The sequence below is a fragment of the Rhinichthys klamathensis genome, unplaced genomic scaffold (genome assembly GCF_029890125.1).
Source record: "Rhinichthys klamathensis goyatoka isolate OS25496 unplaced genomic scaffold, OSU_Roscu_1.1 h1tg000073l_1, whole genome shotgun sequence".
NCBI lineage: Eukaryota > Metazoa > Chordata > Actinopteri > Cypriniformes > Leuciscidae > Rhinichthys > Rhinichthys klamathensis.
Genome location: NW_026606616.1, coordinates 581,611 through 608,694, shown reverse-complemented (window position 1 = coordinate 608,694; position 27,084 = coordinate 581,611). Strand labels below are relative to the sequence as shown.

General features: G+C 37.1%; 1 protein-coding gene across 2 annotated transcripts in view; it reads left to right on the top strand.

Moving 5' to 3' along the window:
- The first annotated feature begins 626 nt into the window (after window positions 1–626).
- Window positions 627–27,084, top strand: part of atp9b (ATPase phospholipid transporting 9B) — a 53,208-nt gene continuing 26,750 nt past the window's right edge. For both annotated transcript variants that reach the window (XM_056250702.1, XM_056250701.1), the window contains exons 1-14: window positions 627–720; window positions 3,566–3,739; window positions 7,766–7,916; window positions 8,531–8,644; window positions 8,738–8,846; window positions 10,011–10,069; window positions 10,479–10,530; window positions 12,211–12,305; window positions 13,440–13,520; window positions 16,451–16,526; window positions 17,649–17,725; window positions 25,287–25,447; window positions 25,573–25,715; window positions 26,008–26,120. In XM_056250702.1, the coding sequence (XP_056106677.1) occupies window positions 641–720; window positions 3,566–3,739; window positions 7,766–7,916; window positions 8,531–8,644; window positions 8,738–8,846; window positions 10,011–10,069; window positions 10,479–10,530; window positions 12,211–12,305; window positions 13,440–13,520; window positions 16,451–16,526; window positions 17,649–17,725; window positions 25,287–25,447; window positions 25,573–25,715; window positions 26,008–26,120 (1,485 nt within the window). In that variant the 5' untranslated portion in view covers window positions 627–640. The remainder of the gene's footprint in view (window positions 721–3,565; window positions 3,740–7,765; window positions 7,917–8,530; window positions 8,645–8,737; window positions 8,847–10,010; window positions 10,070–10,478; window positions 10,531–12,210; window positions 12,306–13,439; window positions 13,521–16,450; window positions 16,527–17,648; window positions 17,726–25,286; window positions 25,448–25,572; window positions 25,716–26,007; window positions 26,121–27,084) is intronic.

Genomic DNA, 27,084 nt, shown 5'->3' with positions numbered 1-27,084 from the left:
TGATGTGTCCTCTGCATGAAAATGAGACACTATTTTTGTACTCAGATATGTTATAATGAATAAAAAGTACACCAGGTTTTCTTTTCTGTCTGAACATCAGTATTTTTTCATGGAACAATTGAGGTGGTCTCTCAAACACACTGACTGAACTGGATTTATTTCTAAGATGCAATATTGCTGCCACCCTCAATAAATAAATCTCAAACAAAATATTTTGTTTGTGTCACCTTTTATTGTAGGCTATATGAGAGTATATGGGAAAGGCTTCACTCTCTATCTCTTTCTGTCTCTCTGTGTGTGTGTCTGTGTTGAGACTAACTTTAGGCAGACATTGTTATTAACAGTGTTATTTAAAAAATATATAATTAATCAAATAATTATATTACTGTTATTTGAATGCAAAATCTTGGTCTCATTTGGGAAGTCAAATCTCAAAAACAGCAATACAACAATGGTAGGCCTAATATGCCTAGTGTGAAATAACCAAAGATAGCCAATTAATTTAACCAAGTTAGTAACACACTTAAAATACACTTAAATAAAAATAAAATACCTTCAAAACCATATTTCCAGATTACAGCAGATATTTCCCTCACTTCCAGGTCCGGACGTGACGACATTCATACGTAACCAAGTAAAGATGGCAGACAGCATCCTTTTGAATCCTCTACGGACGAATTCGAGAAAAACTGGGTATTATAATGCTGGCAGACCTGCCAGGTATGTAGACGGTTGGATATTGATCTTAAACACCTCTTTTTTAACACAATGCAGTCAGTTGAGTTGTTATAATAATGTATGTTTTGATATTGGGTTTGTTTATACCACGGTTCCGGGGTTGAGTGCTAACGGGCTAACAGTCTAGCGGCAGTGTAAATTCAGCAGCGCGAGCTGTCAGTGTCAGATTACAGCTGATAGGACACGAGAGGATACAAGACTCCCCGAGAGATGCATGTGGTGATTAAGACGTGATATAATGTGAGATATTTGTCATTCCGGTTCTTTTTCATAAAACATCTTCTTAGGTACAACATCCATTGAAGCGTAAGTTACTCTGGCTATGAGCTATTCTGTAGTTGTTAGTACCATACATTTATGGAGCATATCATAATATAAATTGAAGCATGAAGCATTACTTGTGATGTTTAATGAATGTACCTAAGGCTCAGATGTTCTAACATCTTCTGAGCCTTAGGTACATTCATTAAACGTCACAAGTAATGCTTCTTGTGCATTTGGTACATAAAACACAATTCACAGTACATTCATAGAACATATCATGAACTTTTGGTGACCATCATATGAGGCTTTCTTCCTTCTATAGCATATCTCATACAGCATCTCATTTGCCTTAGGTATGCATCACATGCCATGGTCTGCTGATGCCGAACTTGTCAAGATATCTCTATCCAAACTTTTTTCCCTTGGTTTATGTGAGGCAAAGATATTAATTTAGAATCTAATGTCTATCTGGGTTTTCTGAACCGCATAAACAGCCTAACAGCGGACAGGATCTGTATTTATGGCATCCAGCTGTTTGTCAAATACTGACAGTCTAAGGACCACTTGTGGCGTTGCTGCTTGAGAGTATGGACCTAAACCAAAGTGATTGCTTAATTTGATTTCATTGTTTGGGGTAAAGCTATTGCACATAATAACTTTGCGAATCGTTTTGTTTTATTGAGGAGGAAGAGAAGAGCAGAAGAACTGACTACAGTTAGGAGAGATTAATTGGACCACCAGCAATGTTTGGCTCATACTTTGCTTATTCTGTTGTCCTTCTTGATCTATATGGGTGGTTAACCAGATTTGATGGTGATCTGATTTCCTTTATCATACAATTGAATACAAATATCAGTGGTGGGCCTGCAGGCTACAAATCTCTTACATCGGCCTCGCTAGACTGTATCGATTCGGTTTATGATTACAACGGTCAGCTTACTTGGTTGTCTTTTTTTTATTACACCCATTTCTGCTTGACCACTGTCAAGACAGTTTAACCAAAAAATATTTTTAATGGACATCAAAAGCTTAAATCCACATATACACATGTCAGAGTGATGTGCTTTTGTTGACATACATACCTCAATAATAACTTGCCTATTGTGGCAAGTCTCTTATAATGATGAATCTCACGGAACTTGTCAAGAACATGTCTGGACCATATTTCACCCCCAAACTAAAAAAAAAAAGAGTTTTATTTATTAATTTATATAATAAAAATTATACATTATTATGCAGCGTTGGCTACAGCTAAGCCATTTGTTGGTCAATTGTTTGAGCATCCCGACCAGTCCGACTTTCTCATTTACCCTCATGTCGTTTCAAACCCGTAAGACTGGTTCATCTTCGAAACACAATTGAAGATATTTTAACGGAACCTGAGAGATTTCAATCGCTCTATTAAAAGTCTATTCCCCCCAAACATTCACAACTCAGAAAGAAATAGTTATGTAAAAACATATGAATCAAGCAGTTTCAATCCACGTTTTCTCAAGAGACTTGATATTATGATGAACATACTTAATTTAGACCATTATTCACACATTGATCATGCATTGACCACATTAAATATGGTAAACAGAAGGTCAAACATACTTGATGATGGTTAAGCAGATTTGATGGTAATATCTTTTTTTTTATCAGTCAGTGCAGTAATCTTCACTACACAATGTTAGCGTTCAGTGTTTTGCGGAGGATTAAATATGATTCACACTAACTGATCTCTCAAATCTATTTCTGCCCTGTTCATTCTTTTAGAAGAAAAGGGACTGTTCCTTTTAAAATCCTTAGTACTGGAGTTTGTAGGTTGTTAATGTCCGCCATTGTAAAAGTGTATTATGCTTCTTTAATAATTTATCCAACTCGATATCACTAGCTTTGGAGGGCCTGTTCAGTCAGCATGGTCTGAATCTGGTACGTATTTTTATACTTATTTCAGTGTTCAACTGCAAAAGGCTGTCAGTGTTTACAGTGATCACAGAGGCCTAATTGCATGAATTAAGTCTATCCACGGACAACTCTAAAATGAAAAGGGAGCTTGCAGGTTTTGACGCTAATGCTAAAGTGGATCTGGTGCAGAAACGGCCAGGCTTTTGTGTGGGTGGAAGCTGATATCCTCTTGGGACGTCGGCTGTTTCAGAGTGTCACAATAGCATTCTGCTGATCTGGGTTTGAGACTCGTCTCGATAAATGAGGAACACAGTGTGAGAGAGGAACAGTTCCCTTAACTTCTGCATTTTTTTTGTTGTTCCACTCATTCATGTAGGCGCCTTTAAAAATGTCCTTATGTCATTGCATAATGTCCTTTTATATTTGATAGGTTATAATGAAAGTAGGAATATTTTTTGGGTAACAAACAGTCTATTTATTACATTTGAGACGTGACACGTTAATTTGAAATAGAAAACCTACACCATTTTTGCAGCTTAGCAGGTTATTTAGCTTTTTGTTAATTTATATAAAAGAGAAATGATCCTACACATCATTTATAATTTTGGCTAAAGATTATGATGCCTAACTTGCCAGAGGTGTAATGCCATCCTTTTTTGTAACAATGTTTCAGGTATCAGATTGAAGACGAATCCTTAAACCTTGATGAGATGCCATTGATGATGTCAGAGGAAGCTTTCGAAAATGACGAAAGTGACTATCAGACTCTGCCCAGAGCCAGAGTGAGTCAGAGACACAGAGGACTGGGCTGGTTCCTCTGTGGAGGATGGAAGGTCCTGTGCATCAGGTAACAGCCTACATGAGAGCTCACGTTAATATTTAAGCATTAAGTTGCATACTCAATATCTGAGTGCTCACAAATGATCTGGTTATACGTAGTGTTTGCTTCTCCAACCACTTTTTAAACTTGACGCTGTGTCTCAAAATGTGAGGCTCATGGTGAAAAATGCTGAAAAGACCAAAAATTTAAAAACAGCACAGAAGGTATGCGAGAACCTGTTCTCATATTTACAAAACTCGACTGCAAATTAGGGATGTCACGGTGAGGAATTTTTCACACCAGTATATAAACTTAATAACTTATAAACACCGGTATTACCAATAACACTGGTTTGCTTTTGAATGCGCACTCGCTTTTCTCTTTCCTTTTTAAATCGCGATCACGCATACTCAATATGGCCAATAATTTGTGGGCATAAGGGAGCCGCTATCAATATGGGGGTTATTGAAATCGTTTTTTTTTTTAATGCTTGCTTATTTTTCATTTCAGTTTTGAATTCGCGATCAAGTGTACTGTGTATAGGGATTTCTGTTGTAAAAAAGTTATTCATTTAGTTCATTTATCTATACAGCTGCTCTGAAGAAAACAGTGATGTAATCTTCCAGCTCAGTTCAGTTCTCATATCATACAATGGTGTCAATGCAGGCAAATCAATAATATTGTTGAATATTAAGTGTCCCCAACTAAGCAAGCAAAAGGCGACAGTGGCAAGAATCCAAAACTACATTGTGCATTGTCAGTTGTCAATGACGCTCAGGATCTGTTGTGCACCAAATCCTCTGCCATCATCCTGTCAGTCATCTGTCCTTACTCTTGTCACGTGTTAAGTGAAATCTGACTCCTGTTGCACTCTACAGCTCGTGCTGTATATGGAGCAGAGCAGACACATTTAGTTCATAATTTTAGCATCCATTGTCTGACTGAACTAAATGGGTTTTTATTTCCATAAAAAAAAGTCTAGGGTTGAAAACGCGTGCAAATGATAAACTTTCGTGACCATGCAGTTCCTTCAACATGGAACGTCTTTGACGCTGAAAAGCGAACCTGCATCCACCATGTTCGGGACAGAATGAATGACAGGGTCCCCACTGTCACGCTCGTGCAAGGTAAATAAGAGGGTGAAAAAGTGGAAAAGACTAGTAATGAGATTAACGTCAACCAGATATTATGTTCGGTGTTTGTGGAAGTACATACGGAAAATCAATATCGAATCAACCACATTTAAAAAAATACGATTAATCGAAAAATCTGTTATTTTTGCAAATCTAAAATCTGACTCCTGTTGCACTCTGCAACTCGTGCTGTATATAGAGCGGAACAGACGCTTTGTTCATAATTTTGGCGTCTATTGTATTGTCTAACTGAACTAAATGGTTTGTATTTCTATAAAAAAATTACATTACAGTGGCCAAGTAATGTAATCATTGTTCAGCTGAACACTATGTAACACTGGTAACACAGACTACAGCAGCAACCCTACTGCAAATGGATTGTTCTTGAATGTAAAGGCACTTTCACACCAAGGGGGACATCTATGAAGTTTTCATAATCATTCTAATTCTATGAGAATAGAGAAGTCAACGCCACAGGCTCAGCTATAACAATAACGGCATAGAGGAATGATATCATTGGAATTGCTTTCAGAATGCATGTTTTTTTTTTAACTGATGAATGATAAAAACATTGACTGCCAATTAGAATCCATCCAAATTTAAAAAGAGCTGAAGCTTTCAAAGTGGCAGACAAAATAACTGCAATGCGCGCTTGTAATAATAAGCGTTATTGTGGAAGCTAATAGTTGTTGATAAGCCAGGGATATTTTTTAATTTGGTGGCTTTTATGAGAACATATTGATAAATGTAATTACTTGTGATTAATTTGATTGGTATATTTATTAATATGATTTAAAAAAAAAACGTTAATTGATTGACTGTCATAGACAGTCATAAACAGACTGATGGATGGATGGATGGGTAGGTAGATGAAAAGATTGATAGATAGATTGATGGACTTATGGATAGCTAGATAGATAGACAAACAGACGGACAGACAGATAGATGGGTAGGTAGATAGACGGGTAGATGGATGGATAGATAGGTAGATAGACAGACAGACAGACAGACAGATAGGTAGATGAAAAGATTCGTAGATAGACTGATGGATAGATAGATAGATGAAAAGATTCGTAGATAGACTGATGGATAGATAGATAGATAGATAGATAGATAGATAGATAGATAGATAGATAGATAGATAGATAGATAGATAGATAGATAGATAGATAGATAGATAGATAGATAGATAGATAGATAGATAGATAGATAGATAGATAGATAGATGTTTTGCTGAAAACATTTAAAAAGATCTTGGCCTTCACCTTTTATTAATAAAATGTCACCATTGTTAGGCAGCCTATTGTGTGTGTATGTAGTGCTTGTGCCAGGTTGGCTCAGCTCCTTTCTAACGCACCGGTAACTGTGCATGAAATACATGCACAAGCACAGGTTGTGTTTTTTGGTTGAGGTGCTCTCTGCGCATCATCAGTCAGAAGGTCAAACACGCCAACCGAAAATTTGCTTATCCAGCCAACAATATCAATAGGCTCAATGTCTATTTGGACGTGCATTCCCAGAATATCTCAGTGCCTTTTGTGTTGCATCAATGACATGTGACGCAAGTGTGATTAAAAGATGTATTAGTAATTTATGGTTATGAAAGTGTGTGCTTGACTCTTCTCCACTTATGCACTAGGTTATCAGCAGCGCATCTCAATTGTAAGCTTGGTATTGATTTTTTTTTTCCTTCTCCTAATGAACAAATGGGATTTCACACAGCTGACCAGTTTGCTGCTTTCCAGTAATTTTCTGTGTGCTTAGGCAAAGGATTATGAAATGAACAAATAATTCAAGCAGAATAACTCTGCTTATTCAAACGGCCCTATTATTTGAACTACATTCATTTGAGCAAATAATCTCTCTTATGAATCAGGGAGCTGGCACTTACAGACAGGAGACAAAAGGGGCCAACACAAATATTATTATATTTTTTTCAAGGTTTATGTAATTTAGTTCAGTGCCAGCCAAACCAATCGGCATGACTGTGTAAACTGCGCAGAGTACCGGCAGAGTACCGTCACGCCGTTCAGCAGGGATGGCAACCGCTAGAATATAAAATGAATATGAAGGTCAACAAAGTGTTTGGCGCTCTCTCTGACCTTCACAGCGAATCGGAGCATTACTAGGGAGGGGTTTATTTGACAGGGGTGTTACAAAGGACATCATCTACAGGTTTGTTGTTCCATTTAGGTATCGCTAGGCCTGCATGGAACACACCGGAACCTTAGATGAAGTTTTTCATTCTTCACAAAAACTATACACACCTTTGCTTGTCTTTATTATCAATATGTGTAGGATTCTCAGTCGACATGAAATCAAAATTAACTAGTTTTTTCTCTGTTTAATTCTTCAGTACATTAAAATACAGTATATTATATTACGGAAGTAAAATGAGTTGCTTGTTGACATAAATACATTCGAATTAAAATGCTCTTTTTGAGGGTTTCGAGAGCGATTTGCCTCTTCTTATGCTATTTCCTGGCACTACCGTGTCAATGTTCTTAGTGGAAGTTTTCTGTATCGTCTGCTCGAAGTTCTAGTGAAACTAGGCTGCCTTCACTCTCTGTAACATCACTTACATTAATGTTGCATTAACGTCAGTTGTATTTCAAGTGGAATCAACTGGATACGCCTGACTGGTGATGAATTCCGCAAAAAGTCTGTGTTGGTTTTCAAGTGCATTTTAAGTGATTAACAGGGTGATCATTCACCAAAATCACCGGTTTTCAGCACAACCCTTAAATTAGGAGTTATGACCAGCCTTGATATTTGTTAATTATTCTGTCAGGGATATTTTTAAATGAAGACCGTTTACTGGAATCCAGGCCTGAACTGCGCCTGTAGCACTGTGTCTCCTTTAAGTGAATTTGTCTAATCACTGGATGATCTTTTTCCTCCCGTGGTCTCTGTCACGCAGCTGTTGTGAATGTCTGGTTCACACATGTCGCAGGAGGAAAGAGCTGAAGGCTCGGACAGTGTGGCTGGGACATCCTGAGAAATGTGAAGAGAAGTACCCCAGAAATGCCATCAAGAATCAGAAATACAACATTGTCACTTTTGTGCCAGGGGTAAGGCCATAAATCTCTGATGCATGTGTTTTGTTGAGAATGCTAACTTATTTAAGTTGTTTATCACTTGTAAAATGCTGTCTTATTATTTTTGTGTATTTATGTCATTTTTATAATTTATAATGCTATTTTTATGTTTATTATTTCTTTTATGGTGCAGAACTTTTTTGTGCCTGCTGCGTTTATTCTTTATTTCTCGCTAGGCTGTTTAAAGTGAAATCTCAACCCATTGTACGCACAGCAGATTTGCTCAGTAATCAGGTTAATGTGTAACTAGCTGTGAAGGAAGGGGGTGTAACAGCAATCTAACGGATCTTTTTCCACTGAGTGTGTAAGCGATCTACTGTAGTATGACTGCTGGCGATGTCTTATTCAGAGGAACGCACCTTGTGTATGTGTCCTTGGCAAAGTATTTGCAGCTTGTACGATGAATTATGTATAAGCCAATCAGGTGTGCCACCAAAAGCTGTGTTAGGATGTCACATGTATTACTGTCATTACAAGTACTTAAATGCTTTTCGATTCATATTGTCATAGGCATATTATCAAATCTTCATCAAATATGTTGCTGGTTGTTGATTTATTTGTGGTGCTTTCTCTTTCTTTTGTTTTAGGTTCTTTACCAGCAGTTTAAGTTCTTCCTCAACTTGTATTTTCTGGTAGTGGCTTGTTCTCAGTTTGTTCCATCGCTTAAGATAGGATATTTGTACACTTACTGGGCCCCGCTGGTGAGTACGTCTAACCTTATGAAAGTGGAGATTGAACTCTAAAAGTAAATTCATTCATCACTTTTGTTGCCCCCACCCCCCCTTGTCCTTCAGGGTTTTGTGTTGGCTGTCACCATGGTGAGAGAGGCAGTTGACGAAGTTCGCCGTTGCAGGAGAGATAAAGAGATGAATTCCCAGCTGTACAGTAAACTCACAATGAGAGGTAACCACAATGTGACACATCCTGATGATATTATACATGATGTGTCATATGCACATGTTTTGAGCTCCATTGACTAACTCCAAGAGTTGCAACTTTTGAAGCCTATGAAAATAATTAAATATTTTTACATTGTAGGTAATGACTTGATGTATTCAAATCCTCATCCAGTGTTTTAGAAATCTAAAATCATTTACCTCAGGTTTTGCAAATGTTGTAAAATTATTTATTATTTAATCTCTATTAATCTTACATTTTTGAAATAGCATTTAGTTATTTTTTTTATGTAAGTACTTGTACAAAAAAGGTTCTATTTTTCTCAAAGTACATCCAATTGCATTGAAAATATGAAATTTAGTAACTAACTATACAAAATAAAAAATGCAATTCAATAATTTTATTAACATAAATACATAATATTACATGTATAAAGCTGCAATCCTTCACATTTCTGAGAATGACAGTGTTTCACTCATGGGTGATATGCAACTTGTTGATAATTTAATTTCACCATACAAAGAATGCATTTAATCTCTATTAATCTTACATTTTTGAAATAGCATTTAGTTAATTTTTTATGTAAGTACTTGTACAAAAAAGGTTCTATTTTTCTCAAAGTACATCCAATTGCATTGAAAATATGAAATTTAGTAACTAACTATACAAAATAAAAAATGCAATTCAATAATTTTATGAACATAATATTACATGTATAAAGGTGCAATCCTTCACATTTCTGAGAATGACAGTGTTTCACTCATGGGTGATATGCAACTTGTTGATAATTTAATTTCACCATACAAAGAATGCATATGACTTTTGTTAAACGCCCTGTCTGGGTTTAATTTATGAATAAATGATCCGTAAAGAATGTCTTTCTCCATCTAGTGGGAAACGGGTACTCTGCTAGGAGCTTTTGTGTGCATGTGTGTGAAATCTTAGCGACTCTGTTCAGTCCCAGTTAGCTCTGAATGTTCTTTTAGAAAAATTAAATTGAAAAGAAAAAAGAAAAATGTGCTTACTGAATTAAACAGTTAACCCATCTTGATATGTTAACTTTTACAACCCTAATATTTATCATTTTAAAAAGTAGTTGATTAAATGTAAATTGCCTAAGGCTTAATAATTAATTTCTAATTACAATTATTTGTCCATCTTGCTTTTCAGGGAAGGTCCAAATAAAGAGCTCAGACATACAGGTCGGAGATTTAATCATTGTGGAAAAGGTTTGTTGTCCTTTTTTATCCCTTCCTCTCTCTTTTGTTGTTCAAGGTATCAGCATAAACTTTCAGCTATGTGATCTGTCACATGAAATCCTGTCATTCTTTCAGTGGGACAATGTGTCTGTCTCTCCCCTTACTGTCTGTGGTTCGCTTTAATTGCTTGCTATGGAAATGACCTTGTTCAATTATTCAACGCAACACTAAAATAGGTTAAGAACACTAAAAACGTTACAGAACGGGATTCACTGACACGTGCATATACAGTGTATATATATATATGTGTGTGTGAATAAATGAATATCTCTAAAGATTATAAGCGTAGGGTAGGTGGCCAGCTCGCTCAGTTTTGAAGCAAAGATAGCATGGATACCTTATGTGCCTTTTTAACGATGTCTGATGTTTTGTTTTGTAGAATCAGAGAATTCCTGCTGATATGATTTTTCTGAGAACTTCTGAGAAGACTGGTGAGTTTCACTCTTCACATACAAACAGAGCTTTCAGTCGTCCCTGAAAACTACTTGTCATAAAGCCAGTGGTTTCCAACACTGTGCCCGTATGCAGCCTGTGAGTCACTTGTAGAGAACATTTTAAAAATACACATTTTATTCCTTCATTTTCTTTTTTTTTTTTTTTTATAATGTTGATATATATATATATTCATATATTTACACACAGATACATACATGCAGAAGGCCTCAACGCTTTTAGTCATTTTATTCACACATAAAATCTATTAACGTCATTAAATAATATGATAAAAATATCAAACCATGTGGCCCAAGGTGAATACAAGTGTCTTAGAAGAGTAACCACAGGTAGTTCATCACATGAACTATATACAAGTTCAGCTGATGTTTCATAATATTAAAGTGTCCTAATACCTACTTACTTTTCAATTGAAACTGTACAAACATCTTTATGAGAGCTGTTTCTCTTGAAAAGTGTGCTTGTACATTTTGTGCCACTTTTTAATATTTTGTTGAAGTGAACATGGCTGATGCTTCACTTTGTTTGTTTTGAACGTATCACTTCTTGAATTCTGAGGAACGATGTTCTTTGTGCGAGAGTGTGTGTGTATATGATTACCAGCATTTGCCTTGACGCTGAGCCATATAAATGACTTAAGTCACATTATGACACTTTATTACAGTTGTTGTACAGTTATTTATTGTACAGTTTTCAATAGCTGCTGAAATTGCTGTGCTTTCCATAGTGAAATTAAAATCAATTTATAAAAATAAAAATGTGTCTTATATGCTTAACCAGTGTTTCTGGTTCTTTAGCCATGATAGACTCTCTATGGCCCTTTGAATTTACTTCCATTTGAAGCTTTTTAACAAATTGGATAGAATTTTAAAACACAATTTCTTCACACATGTTCGTTCTTAATTTTTCACTTAATTAATTTTCTCCTGTTTGGTTTTTAGATTTTCTGTGTCTATAAATATTTTACAGAGTTGATTATTAATAATTTCTTAGTAAGACATTAACCAAGTCTTAGTGAGCAGATCCTTTAATGTGTTTTATGGTTTACTGAAGCATGTAAAACATGTCCATATTTCACCCCAACCTCAAAATATTATTATTATTATAAAAATTTCTATTATAAAAGTCTATTTTAAGATTTTTTTCATTGTGACATTATCTTTATGACAATTCTTAATATTATAATGCAAAATCTCATTTCGTGAAAAAACTAAAAAACAATTTAATTAAAATATATATAATTTCAAAGAAATGACCGGACATGTTTTGACAGGCTGTACTTTTAAAGGTTTGATAATGTAGGCAAACTCAGTATATGGAACATGATTAACACTGAAGCATTTGCACTGAGAGCATAAAGACTGCGACCTTTCCTGTCTACCGCCTACCGTTATATCAGTCTTGTCTGAGATCAATGTGAACAATATGTTAAGCATTCAGAGTTCTTTAGTGTATAAGGGCCAAAGTTTTGTCTCATAACAAATGTGTCCTTCACACATTCATCTCCAGCCCTCTCACTATTCTGTCTGTGAAAATGATAGTACAACTTCAGAACAGATCACTGCATGTTGTCAAGTTAAATTAGATTTTTGAAAGAATAATGTGACTAAATAATGTGTTTATGTCAGATTTAAGATGCAAATGTTTTGTTTTTCCAGGTTCATGTTTTATTAGAACAGATCAGCTGGATGGAGAGACGGATTGGAAACTGCGAGTCACTGTTGCTTGTACTCAAAGATTACCTGCCTTAGGGGTATGAACATTTTCTTGCACAAAAACAGTACATACTCCATATTGCTGTGATCTTAATGCATGTTAATAATAAATTATACAAATATTTGCTGATATAAGATGCTTGACTAGTATAAAATGCAATGTTATCATCTAGTCCGAGTCTTTCACATTTTAAGTCTATTATTAATGGTGCATTCATGCTTGGCTCATATAAATGTTTTTATACCAAAGTAGTCTGTGAGGTATGAAGAAAAAAAAGTCACTGTTGACCCCCCACACCCACATCTTTTTTTGTGGCATACATTTAGCTTGAATATGCTTCTGTATAACAACAAAAATGGTTTTATTGCTCAAAATAAAGTATATAAAGAAATTAAAAAGTAAGATGATTTGAACCATCAGCACCCATCTACTTCTGGAGCGAAAGCAGCTGCATCCAAAATCACATTTCAGCTCCTTCTGTTCTGTTCGCGGATGGGTCGGTAACTTTACCCCACGTAGGCCCACGCTCAGACTCTCTCAGGCTGATGATACGTAGGCTCATGTTTGATATCACTGTGTATCTGATTTACTGGCCGGAGGGTTTGTTTCACATGGGCCGGTAACTTTACCCCGAGAGACAACTGGAATCCACCAAACGGTCTGTCTCCCAGTGCCATCAGCGTGGAGATGACACTCACCTCGATCAAGGGTTCACGTTTGTATTTGTCTTTCCGAAACCACTTAATGTGATCACAGAATTAAAATTTCAGCAAGTCGCCGAATGATTGGCGCAGTAAAGCAGCGGGATCGGGTGTCTGGTGGGCTTGACAGTCAGATCGCTAAACATCCCTGTTTTTCATACTTGCAGAATGTCATCAAATGCAAAAGTCATTATAATTTGTAAGCAACCCGTCAGTGTTTTAATTACGTTGTTTTGACTGCATTTTCTGTTCTGTTTGAAATTCAGACTTGTGGCAGGATGTCAGAAGGGGCTTATTTTCATGAGAATCACTCTGATTGCTAGTCACTTTGAGTCCTGCCATAACACTTGCACGAAACAAGAGGTTGGGTTTGGGCCGAGCCCAGAACTTTGTTCATTGGATGACATTTCTGGTGCTGATTTATTGCGTTAATGTTTTTTTTCTTGACCTTTCCGTTTGCTTATCCGCAGGATCTCTTCTCCATCAGCGCTTACGTTTACGCCCAGAAGCCTCAACTGGACATTCACAGTTTTGAGGGGAACTTCACAAGGGTAAGAGAAACTGCTATTAATAAAGGAATTTTTACGAGGCTTCGTTTAGCATGCGCTGTGACGTCACGGCCCCAATTTAAACCCGCTGTGAGGTTTTTGTAGAGGTATTTAATGTTGTGTTGTTGCCCAGTAAACTAAACCTAACCGCTGTTTTTAATTGCACATTAAAATAACATGGATTCTTAAAGTGTGCCTGTTCACATGACTATGAGCTGAAGTGTCTCTGGAATGTAAAACCGGCCAACGAGGCGCATTCCTCACAACGCTGATGACATCACGGGTTGTTAGGCTCACTCCCAGCCCATTGGCCGAGCACAGTTCCTTATTAACAGCAGATTAGCGCAGTACCGGAGAAAGAAAGAGGGAGGAAAAAGGGACCCCCCACATGAAGCCTGTCTTTGTTTGAAGTCTTCTCTCTTGGCCACACAGCATGCAGGGGCAGAAGATCACTTCCTGCGCTGAGTCACCCTCCTGAGCCTGCTTTCACAAATCTGCAGCTATAGGGACACACTTCCAAACGCTGTTTCCCACAGTTCTTTACTGCCCACACACTTGCTGCACCTTATTGCCACTTCAGTGCTTTGTTTATTTAAAGGAGTATGTTGTCATTATTTACTCACCCTTTTGTTGTCCAGACCCATTGGAATTTCTTTCTCGAATATTCTCTTTTTAATTAAAGCTAATTTGATGTCAATTTAAAGCTTTAAATCTCTTGCCCCCCATTTGTTATAATTGCATAGAAAAGTGCAACCAGTACATTATTCAAAATTAGGTGAGGGTAAGTTAATAATGACAGAGTTTTCATTACTGAGTGAACTATCACTTTAATAAAGTTTTATGATTCAGACATCAATACAGGCCCTTACAGTGACATTTAAATCCATTGATTAATCACTTGATTGATCGCTTCTGCTTTTATTATTCTCATTTGTATGTCACTTTGGATAAAACAATCTATAATTGTTAATGTGAATATGATCGTTCTTAATGTCTCACATGCACACACATCTGTGTTAGTATCGCAGAGATCAGCCTATTTAAAATGTGAGCCTGTCATGTACACTTGACTGTACATGCATGTGTATGTTAGTTTTGGGGAAATTTGGGGACAGCCTGGTTTTGATTTTTTTTTATTGTTATAAATTAAAACATTTCTTTTTGTGGTAGGTTTTGGGGTTCATTTCTAGTATTTATTATTAGCTGTATACAGTAAATACTAACATTAAAAGGTTTGGGTTCGGTAACATTTTATAAATGTTTTTGAAAATAAGACTCTTATCATCACCAAGGCTGCATTTAATTGATTAATAAAAAAAAAAAATAAAAAAAAAAAAACAGTAAGATTTCGAAGTGTTATTACAGCTCTTTTCTGTTTTAACATTTTAATTCATAATATACTGAATTGTGCTCAAGAAACATTTATTATTTGCAATGTTGAAAAGAGTTGTGCCGCCTAATATTTGTATGAAAACCATGATACATTTTGTATGATTCTTTGAATTTATTCATTTATTTAAAAGAGAAATCTTTTGTAACAATGTAAAATGTAATCAATATAAGGTGTCCTTACTGAATGATAGTATTTTTTTTTGTTTTTGTTTTTAAACACTTTTTGACTAAGTTGACTCCAGACTTTTGAACGGTAGTATAAAAATAATGATGTTCCAAAATAAACAAAACATCTTCTCATTTACATAGCTAAATAAATGCATATGTCCATATATTTGTAGAAAGAAAGGGGGTTTAACTAGATTTAGACATAAATCGACCAGTTCACATGTTATAGTTCAAAGGGATGGTTCACCCAATTATGTTCATTCTTCTGCAGAACATAGAAGATAATTGATAAATATTGGTAATCAAACAGTTTTAATGAGCATTGACTTCCATTGTGTGGACAAAAATCACACGGACATTTCTCAAAATATCTTCTTTTATGTTCCGCTAAAGAAAGTCATACAGGTCTGGAACAACACGAGTAAGTGATGACAGAATTAAAAATTTTGGGTGAACTATCCCTTTAAGTTATGATGCAGCCAAATGTTTTTCATTAAACTGTCAAATTCACAGCTGCAGAAAAAAATGATGAATGCTCATCTTGGAACTGTTCCTTTCTATTTCAACTAAATCTTTTAAATTTACCTAAAAGTTTTATACAATTTTAATCCTACGTTTGGAGTTATGATTTATGGTTTAAAACACTCCCATTTCTTTAAGCCTGTCTTTTGAGCCTTATCATTGATAAACGGCCTTTTCTCTTGATAAACCTCTCTTCAGTTTCTGTCAGGTTGGCATTGCTACATCTGTTGGGCAGAAAGAGACAAATGACAAAGCAAGTGGGCCTTCTTGAATAGAGGACACATCTCTCGCTATCTGCTTCAATGCGCATGTCTCAGCAGCCGCGATGTGTGTGGCCCTCTTTCTCACTGTATATTATGCCCTACTGACAGCGGATAATTAGATATCATCCGTATTCACCCAGCCGCAACATGTTATGTGGAAAAAAGCATTTAAAGATTTAATTTCTGCGCTTCTCCCCTGATTTATGGCCTGGGGTCAGAAATTCTGTTCTGTTCTGCTCAGCACAGAGCGTGCTAACACTAAACAAGGTCTTATTATGATGTTCAGCATGGTGCTGTTTTTCTAAACAAGGCAAATCAAGTCAAACCGATTTCGCCGTTCCCTCTAAATGGACTGTGTCGCTAAACCGGGCATTAGTGTAATTCAATCTGTTGTCTAATTCCCTACTTGCCATTCGTCGTGATGAAAGTTCATCGATTCATTATTTGTGCTTTGAGTCTTTGTCATTTTTATTGACCTGCTTTTTAAAGGCCATAATTGATAACCGCTTTTTCCTGTGCTAGATAACCATGAAATCAAAACAGACTGAGATGTATAAACCCAGACTAATGTGCGACCTCTGTTCCCAGGAGGACTGTGACCCTCCCGTCCACGAGAGTTTGAGCATTGAGAACACCCTGTGGGCCAGCACTGTGGTGGCATCTGGTAAGCAAAGTCTTTTCCAGCGTTAATTTTCTTTTATAGAAATGTAAGAAAAACACAAGCCTCAGAGGTCTGAAATATTCATCACAGGTCAAATATCTTTCGAGTTTATTGTGTTGTAGAAGAGTGTGCCGTTGATACTGAGGCAATCCGCCAGCATCACTCAAGACCCCCTTCGCTCTCCCGTTTGTTTGTCACTTGAGATCACCAGACTCATCTGCTACTATTCAAACAATCTCATGAGCAGAGAAATATGAGTAGCCGTTAATGGGAAGCCGAAGTGTCTGGCTTTTTGCAGTCCTATCCCTGCGGTGTCAATGAAACGTGTCCCCAAAGAACAGGTCCGAGATCGGTTTTTGCCGCTACGCTTTCTCCGACATCTCCTAGGGGTCTGTTGTTTAGAATCTGATCCCAGTTCAACAATAATAGCAGGGCTATTCCTTCAAGCGGCATGCGTTTGTGCCAGCGATCGGCCCTTCATTGATCTGTGGTTGCCCGTGTCTTGGTTCTCCAGGGGTTTTTAGAGGTTCTTCATATTCCCCAGCATGGTGTGACCTTCAGCCGAAGAAAGTCCTTCCATATCTCCCCCAAAACACAGTCTGGTGACGTCATCCCATCCAACCAAGCAGACCCAACACAAAACACCATGGGGCGAGAAACCGATATGCCCTGTAGTCCTAGCCCATTAAAGACCCCCTTGAGAGCAGCCTAGGTTTCGTTGCTTTCCAAACATGAAACGATATGTCGAGCTTAAAGAAAATGAGAAATATTTAAACTCTGTTGCAGCACGTTATATATTGTGTTACAGTGTTTAAAGAAAAGTTGGACTTCGCCACTTCCTCATTTAGTGGTAGGCTGCATACTCCATCAGTAATTAGTTTACTTTAATGAATCAGTCCATTACCAAAGCAGCACCATTGATCTGACTATAATAGGCCTCATTGTAACGGTTTATTTCTGGGTGTCCCACATATTGAATAATTTGTCTGAGTCTCAGCTGCATCCGTTAACTGGAAACACACTTTTTGAGCTAATTGTTCATTAGGCCGGCCATAGACACACGGTCTGTTTATTTATTGTTGTCTGTTTGCAATCAGTCATCCAATTTTTTAATTTTTTTTTCAGGTACTGTCATAGGTGTGGTCATATATACAGGGAAAGAAATGCGAAGTGTGCTAAACACGTCGCAGTCCAAAAACAAGGTGGGTTTGTTTGTTTGTTTGGTTATGAAAAGTGAAATACTTGGTTTCTTTAATTAGTTTTTCTCCCAAAGGCTGATTGTTTGAAAAAATATATATAATTCAATAACATAAGTATGAGTTGTGATATCTACAGTTGTATTGTCAATATTCACTAGACATTACCCATGGATTGTTTTTCTTTTTCCTTTTAACCTTTCAATTTAAACCAAATAAAAATAGCGAACAGTTGAGGTGGTTTTCAACCCTGATCTTAGTGATGAATTTGGACCTGTCGATGTGAAAGGACAACCCCAGAGAGATTAATCTAGAGGGAAATTAACCAACCAAGGGCTTGCGTGACATTTGTGGCAGAGCCTTAATCCTGCAGAATTCCCCTTAATGATTAGATACAGTGGACGTCAATGCTGTAAAAGTAAACTTAAAAACGTCAAATCCCATTACACTCATTACCCCTCCCCTAACTGACCCCTGCTGTCTTTGGCCTTTTTTCCCTTTTTTAAACTTATCCACATAGTTCAGAGCTCTGCCATTGTTCTACTCATATGTACACGACTGGTCAAAAATGTAGGGGTTGGTACAATTTTTAAAAAAATGTTTTTGAAAAACACATTTTTGTCTTACACTCACCAAGCCTGCATTTATTTGATCAAAAATACAGTAAAAACAGTAATATTGTGAAATATTACTACACTTTTAAAATTGCTGTTTTCTGTAGGTATGGCAGGCAATTTTATTATACTTTATAAACACTTTTGTTATACTGTCTCTTCATATTCTGAGAGCAATCAATAATATATGTGGTCAAAATATTAAAATGGCAACCTGTGACATTCTACCCAGAGCTTTATGTATTTCTATGTCAACACTATTAACGGCGAAATAAATGTAGGGCCCTATGAAATCCGTTTTATTTTTTCCCAAATTCCGTTTTATTTTTTCCCAAATTCCGTTTTTTCCGTTTTAATTTTTGGGAATTAATTTTTTTGACCCTTTACTGTTATTTTAGTCATAAAAAGAGTGTGCTTTTAAAGTTGATTAAAATGTATACAAATAAAATAGGAATGTCCTTAAATTACAGACATTTACTCAGTAGCCTTTTCAGGACAAATACTGCATGATGCCACATGACACTGCACTCTTCAAGTAACAACAAAATATGGTTATGAGCTTTAAACTGTCCATTAAAATAAATTATATTAGTTTAAATAAAAGTCACACTCTGTCTCTCTCTCGCCCAGTGTCGCTCGCGGAGTTCGCTTCGCTTTTGTCCAGTCCGGCGCCTCATAGTCAGACGCGGTGTGTTTGTGTGTGTGTGTGTGTGTGTGTGTGTGTGTGTGTGTGTGTGCGCGTGTATGTGAGAGAGACGTGTGAGTGATAGAGAGACGGAGGGAGAGCGGGGAAAGGAAATACAACTGAAAGAATACGCTGCGTGTTTTAAATAGCGTAAAAAAAATGAACGAAACGCAATATGTGGCGGCAGGAGTTGATTTTGTGGCCGCGAATTAGTCTATGTGTGGGAAACACTGCATAAAAGTCACGTGCGAACTGCTCGGCTCGGTACTGAGGGCTTATAGCGTCGAGTTTCTTAACTTTTCCGCCGAGGAAAGCAGAGCCGTGGAGAGCCGCTTCGCCATGCTTTTATTGTTTTGATGCCGTCATTGGAGCTGAAATGACGGGAGGGGTTGTGTCGCCCAGATTTGCTTCCCCCGGTCTGCATTTTCACCAGACATACGTTCTTCTCCCACACAAAAACAGAATTTCAATCCAAATATGTAAAATTCCACGAAATTCCGCGTTAACACTAGATTCCGCGTTAATTTGCCAATTCCGTAATTCCGTCCGCGATTCCGTGATCGCGGAAATCATAGGGCCCTATAAATGCAGCAGTCAGGTGGTACAAGTAAGAGCTCTGTAAGTTGTTTACGTTCATTATTATTGTAATGTTATGTGCTGTGAGACATGAGATAGTTTAACACCGTCTCGTGGCGCTTAGCAGACTGTGTGCGTTGATGTGTTTTGAAGGAGGCGTGTCTTTGGAGATGCTCTGAAGGGAGGGTGGGATCTCAAGCTCTCAAAGCTAGCTTGCTATTGCTAACCTCTCCGAAATTGCCTATCCTACCTTTAGTATATAAATGTCATTGCTTTTGTGATGGCAAAGCTGAATTTTCAGCATCATTACTTCAGTCTTCAGTGTCATATGAACTTTCAGAAATAATTCTATACTGATTTGGTGCTCAAGAAACATTTCTTATTGTCAGTATTGAAAAATGGCTCAAACTGCTATTTTTAGGGAAACCACAATATCAAATTTTCAGATTTTCTAAAATATGAATAAAAAAAAGTATTTATTTAAAAAAGAAAAGTTATAAATGTAACAAAAATATTGCTGACCTCAAACGTGTTAAAATTCGTCTACCCAACTCTTATAGCTTTTAATGACTTGATAGATCTTAAAACAGCATGTCATGGTACTTTCTTAAATCTTACTTGCAAGGTGTGTGTTGTTAAGCCTTAAGGCCCCGATGTACTCACGGCACAGTTCTTTTTCATCCTTCGCTTAGGGGTAAACGAAGTTCGAAATGCGTGACCGGGGATATACTGTTAGCGAACATCCTGACGCAGCCCACACTGATGAGAGGAGCATTTAGAATATGTAAATATGTGCTGCGCGCTTTCCTATCAATAACAACATAAACGCAAAACAAAACTGAGAAAACATCAAGCATTTTTTTAAAAGGATAATAAAAGCATCTGATCATAGCAACAATATGTTTGAACGAGCTCTGCAATTCGGCACATCAAGTTTATTTATATAGCACTTTATGCAATAGATAGCTTAAAATCAAGCAGCTTTACCTTATTAAACATTAAAATTGTGTTAGTGTGTCGTTTCATCAGTAGTACAACTTCATTTTCTACTATAAAGTAGCTATCCAGTGTGTTCATGTTTTTACTCGCAGACGTCTGACCTCGACGGACTGAACAGGAGAAATGAAGCGGAAAAGATTTCCATGTGAAAGAAGGCGGAGCCTCCGCACACATCTACCTATTACGTGATCGCCAGGGGTCAATGGTAGTGTAAAGGTGTTTACCAGCCGTAGCGAAGTTTTATGGAAAGTTTGCATTGGCAAGCTGTTTCGAACTCCCAAAACGAGCTCCAAACCATGTTCATTTTGGCATGATTTTGTTCGAAATGACGTCACATCAGTTCGTTCTTCGATTTCGCTTGAAGTAAATCGTAGCCTTTAAATGTATTAAAATCTGATATAATTTTGCCAATGTTCAACCGTTTTCCTATTGAGTGTAGTTTAATATCGTTTAAAATACAAAGTTAACTATAATCTAAACGTAGGTTGATTTCTCCAAAAAAGTGTTAACAGTAGGGCGGTCACAACATAAGATTATGTACATTATTAATCTTCCCAATTAGCCTTACATAGCAATATTTGCTTGACCAATGGTATTAGTTTGGGTCTGTTTTTTGACAAATGGCAGACGAGAAGAGCGTTTGAGGAAACCTGTGTGAAAACAATCATCAATTTTGCATAATGTGGATTTTCAATTGACAAAATTTTTTTTTGTAAATATTAAAGTAAATGTTTTACTTATGCATTTATTTAATCATTTAATTGAGTGCATTTATTTTAATATAATTTGTAAACATTTTATTAGCCATTAGCCTGTGTGCTAGATATCACCGTCACAAAAACCATCCGAGAAACCCATATTGGTTAACCACTATTCTTCATGTCATGAAGTGTTTCAGACCCTGTCATGGATGCTGCAAGATGTGTGTGATAGCAGCAGCTCTAGCGGAGCTCATAGCTCTACCATGTTCTGTGTGCGAGAGTGGAATTCAATATCTCAAGGAGATGATGTCAGAGGTGCCAATACAGGGAACGAGACGGCGCGGGAAAGTCGATACGACTCGGCGAAAGTCACTGAGAACGTTTTCGCCTCTTATAATCTGTTGTGACATTCCTTGCACAAAGCTCTAAGCTCTCACTTGAAGCTGCTGACAGCACATAAGCTATCACTTTACACTGTGTGTGTGTCTGTCATTGTTGTAATATGGAGCGATATTCTCTTTGAGGATCGAAACCCTGGTGGTCTGAAGGATGTGACAAAGGGTCGGACAACCCTCTTCGCTGACCAGACATCTCACTACTTGAGGTGTTATATTCACTGGTATATTTAAGCAGTGTAGAACTGTATAAGCTCAGTTGGATATTTTTATTTTATTTTATTTTATTTTATTTTATTTTATTTTTATTTATTTTATTTTATTTTATTTTTATTTATTTATTTTATTTTATTTTATTTTAGCAGTGTAGATCTATTGTATTGAAAGCAATGTAGAAGTTCAGTTGGATTTTATTTTAAGCACTGTACTGTAGATGCCCAGCTAGATTTTAATTTAATTTTATTTTATTTTATTTTATTTTATTTTATTTTAAATTAAATTAAATTAAATTAAATTAAATTAAATTAAATTATTTTATTTTATTTTATAGACTTTTTGCAACATTATTGGAAAGAGAACGGCAAGAACACAGGAAAGTATAGAGTGGGAGGCAAGGCACCAGAGCTTAATAACCAGCAGGTCACGGCTATGATGGAAAAAAAACCCTCCTACCAAATTAATCAATAAATGAACGCCAAATATTGATTTGAGTTATTTTATAATGTGAGAGGAGAGTGGTTGCCAGGGACAACAGCCAATTATGCAATTTAGTGGTCGCTATACAAAATTATTTGACCACATAATGCAGTGATTGACTAATCAGAATCAAATATTCGAGACATGTAATAAGTTGTGAATATACGTTTTTGAAAGTGAAAAAATTCAGTAACTTTGATTATTTTAGTTCCGTAAAGATATATTCGTTTCGTAAAGTGAATAAACTTCTTCTAGGCCTCGTCTGCGGCCCTGCACCGTGAATGGCATGTTGCATTTAGCTGTATTGCATATCCAGTTTCTGGAGCACTAGTATAATGCCATATTGTTGTAACAGCCTCCGTATACTTGATGGATTTCAACCAATGAATATTCATTATGCAGGCACAAAGTCGTCATCAAATTTCACACACAAAACATACAGGCAGCGAGGGCAGGTTGAATCATTCCTTTCACTTTAAACGAGGCCCGGTTGAATAGAGTAAAATATGCACTCTCGATTCATTGATAGCATCTTCAGCTTGAGGTAATTGAGTCGCTTTTTCCTCTCGGGCTGAATGAATAACGGCTTCACCCGATCCCCGGCCAGCTTTGCAAAATTCAGCCTCTGCATTGTTTTGCCCCCATAAAGGGGGATTCCTCCCTTTCAGCTGGGGAACTATGTCCTCTGTCTTAATTTTTCTTCATTTTAATCCTTCCATTCCCCCCTTTTTCCTCACTAGCTGAAGCATGAAGCTTGGAGCGGGGTGGCAGGCCATCGGAGGGGTTTTAAACTACAGCTGATAAATCAGACAGCAGCTCTTCTCTCCCAGTGTCTCCCAGTTTACGCAGTTCTCCAGGGACTGGGGGGCCATAGCCAGTTTGGGGGATTAATTTTGCTTGCATTTTTTTTTTTTTTGTCTTTTCTGTTCAATTTGTCCATCCCCTCTCCCCCCTCCCCCCGTCCCTTTCACGCAGATTCCTTTTCTCAGGGGACGGTGTTATGTGTTGCTGTTTTTATTAGCGCGCTGCCGAGATGAAAGACCTCAGTGTTTTCGCGCAGGCCGCGCTGTCGGCCCTCGCCAGAGGGAAACAAGAAAAACTTCTTTTTTGACATCATTTTCCCACATATTCCATTGGCTGAGGGGACATACTTGAGAGAAAAAGGGGAAAACTCCAGCTCTTTTGTCAGGGGTCCGTTTCTATGAAGAGGCGTTCTGCTTTTATTTTTCCGGTTTTGCCTCCTGTGCTTTTCACAGAGAGACGACAACAGCAGTGGGCTTCTTGGTTAAATGCCTCTCATCTCTTCTCTCCTCCACATACACTATTAGCATGAGAAAGGTCTGCGGTCTGGAACGGGCCTGGGGGGCATTGATCAGTGCTGGCTTATGGGCAGGTTGTTTTATTTTTCATAAGAGTAACATTTCAGATCACTCCAGATGAGAGGAACACTTAAGGTTCTTGTTCTCAGAGGGGATATCACATGCTTTGGCTAAGAGTGCTTTAACCACAAACTCATTCATTTTGTGATTTAAAAAAAATAAAAATCCTAAACAAACTGTAAAAATATAATACATAAGTCATAATAATCACTATAATTATCACTCCATCAAGTTTCCCTGGAAATATTCCATTACTAAATATTCTTAAATATAGCAATATGAATTATGCACATACTATTCTTAAATACTTAATTCTAATTGGTTAGTTGCAGAATTCTGTAGTTGTGTGTGTGTGTGTGTGAATTATATATAATATATATGTATTTATTTATTTAAAAACCATCCGTTAGTTTTGATTTCATGTGGACTTTGGTTTTCATGCTTGAAACTTTTTTTTTTTTACATTGTTGCAGCACCTCTCTTTCCAGTCTGTCAGTGACGCTCTGTTTAGTGCCTGTCTATATGAAGCCCATCATAGATGTATAACCACCATAGATTCTTCATTAGCGGCTGCTTTCAATGGGCTGCTATACATAAGCCATCCGCCATATTGGACCGGTCCGTGAACATTCAAAAGCAGGTTAACTGAGCTTCTGCAACCTTAGTTACGCATGTATGAGTATCTATATGAAATTGACTTCAGCAGATGATTTTGCTAAACGAACACAATACAACAAGACGAAGGTGTCAGCTGACACGACATTACCATTGTAAAAGTATAAACATTACCAAAGTACCATAGTAAAAACGTTTAAGATTGAGTTAATACATATAAAAACACAAACCAACACATTCTCACCTGTGAAAGGTTATCCCATTTCTTCGGGAATTAAAATCTGCTTTCACAACCAGAAGCTGCGTAATGTTGTGGCATCATTGATTCTTACTGTTGGTGACGACACACTGACCCTTACAAGATGGCAGACACGCCAACGTGTCTGAAGTGGTCGAATGTGGCGTCTATGTAAACATATCTATGGAAACCCCTCCTTCCGAAAAGCACAATGTGCTCTGATTGGTCGGCTGGACCAGTGTGTCGTGATTGTTCAATGGCTTCGAGCGTGTTACAGAAATGTCACACCCCTTACTATAACCGCAAGTTTGAACACATTACTAACGCAACTAAACCAGGCCTCGCTCCTTTTTCTTTTGCGTATGCCTTGGACGGTAATTATTAAAACAAGGAATATTGTGATGTGTTCTTTCCCGGAAGAAAACTTAAGACTACAATTGAGGAATTTCAGGGAGTTCAGAAATGTTGCTTACTGATTTAGAGAATAACTCCCTTTGTAGTTGACCTTGTGCCTTGTAATTTTACAGACTTTTTTCATACTCAGACAGTAACATTACACACTAAAGAAAGTTAAGTAATCAAGTAATAGGACAAAGGTCAAGCAGATTATTTGCATATGAGGTCAAGAATTTGATCTCAGACTCTCTATCTTTCACTCTTCCTCTGTAGGTGGGACTGTTGGACCTGGAGTTAAACCGCCTAACAAAAGCTCTGTTCCTGGCTCAGGTGGTTCTCTCTGTTGTTATGGTCGCTTTGCAGGGATTTCTTGGGCCCTGGTTCCGAAACCTGTTCCGTTTTGTTGTTCTGTTTTCATACATCATCCCCATCAGGTACAGTTATAATAATATCACCCAGATTATATTAATGTGACATTACAGCCAAATCATCAAAGCTTCAGCTGTGTGAAATGAGAAGAACAAACTTATTTTAGTACGTCATTTATATGTGTGTGTAGTCTAAGAGTAAACCTGGACATGGGGAAGTCCGCATACGGCTGGATGATTATGAAGGATGAGAATATACCAGGTACTGTGGTTCGGACAAGCACCATCCCAGAAGAGCTGGGCCGTCTGGTCTACCTGCTAACAGACAAAACGGGTACTTTAAGATGCCTTTTTTCCAATTATAATGGCACACATCTAACTTTTAAGAAAGATAGTTTGTGATTGTCTACTCATGAATCACCTTATGTACCAGAAATATTTCCAGAAATCTAAAATAAAGCACCCTCATTAATTTGATTTTATTTTGTTTTTTATTTTATTTTATTATTCTTTCTCTCTGTCGCTCGTTTTATTTCCTTTTGTTGGAACTACTCTGCCCATCCAAAAGCTTTATAATAACTATTGATTTCTTTCCTGATCTTAATCTTTGTGTGCTGTTTTTCCAGGCACTCTGACCCAGAACGAGATGGTCTTCAGACGCCTCCATCTCGGTACCGTGTCATACGGAACGGACACCATGGATGAGATCCAGAGTCACATCATCCAGTCCTACGCTCAGGTGTGATTGACATCTGTCACCTTATACATCACTGTTAAGACATTCTCTGTCATTTATAGTGAAAACTGAAGAGTTTCACATCCTTCACAAACGGCCGTCGTCTTTGTGTGTGTGCTTATGTTTTGTGCCAACAGCTGGGTGACACAATGTTAAACCCACAGTAGCAATTGATTTTCATGCTTCACGGTCCTTCATTACTGTGATGATGGAGTGGCAGGCAGGTTTGAAATGTACCCATGATATGAGCGATCATAGCCTTATTATATCCCCCCTTAGGACATGTCAGAGTCCGTGTCCAACAACTTGTGTGAAATTGAGTTTGACAGGAATCAATAAACATAATGTAATTTACTGCTTAACATGCTTTGGTGTGCACAAGGCAGTTATAGCTCCGATTCTCTCTGGAGTGTTATGAGTATAAAGAAATTACTATTAAAAACAGCTGCTGCTTTGTAAAGGGCAAACCCCATTGTTTTATGTGAGATCTTGTCTGTCCTACTGGGATTTTGAACTCGAATTGTTTTTTGAAATGGAAAAAAAAATTGATATTTCCTCTGTGTAAAAGACATGGTTCAGTTTAGAACCTTCAGTGCACAAGCTTTTTTTAATAGCATTGTCACTTAAAATCTTAGCTTTCTTATAAAATTGTACTTTAGTACAGTAAAAAAAAATACATACAGCATCTTTAAAGCAGAAAAAAACAATAATGTTTGCCGAGTTTTAGGGAACATGCCAAGTTCAAATATTGTTTCCCCGAAAAACAATGTTACAGCCAGTTATTCTACTTTGAATTGTGCGTTCCAGATCGGAATGTCTGTTTTTGTTTTTGGTATGTGACGTGTGATCTCCAATATTTAGAATTTCGACTGCGGTACCCATTTAAGCTGCTAGTTGTCAATAAGTTGGTAATTTTTGTGACACTAAATGGAAATTTTGTTAAAGGGACTATATGTAGAATTCAGAA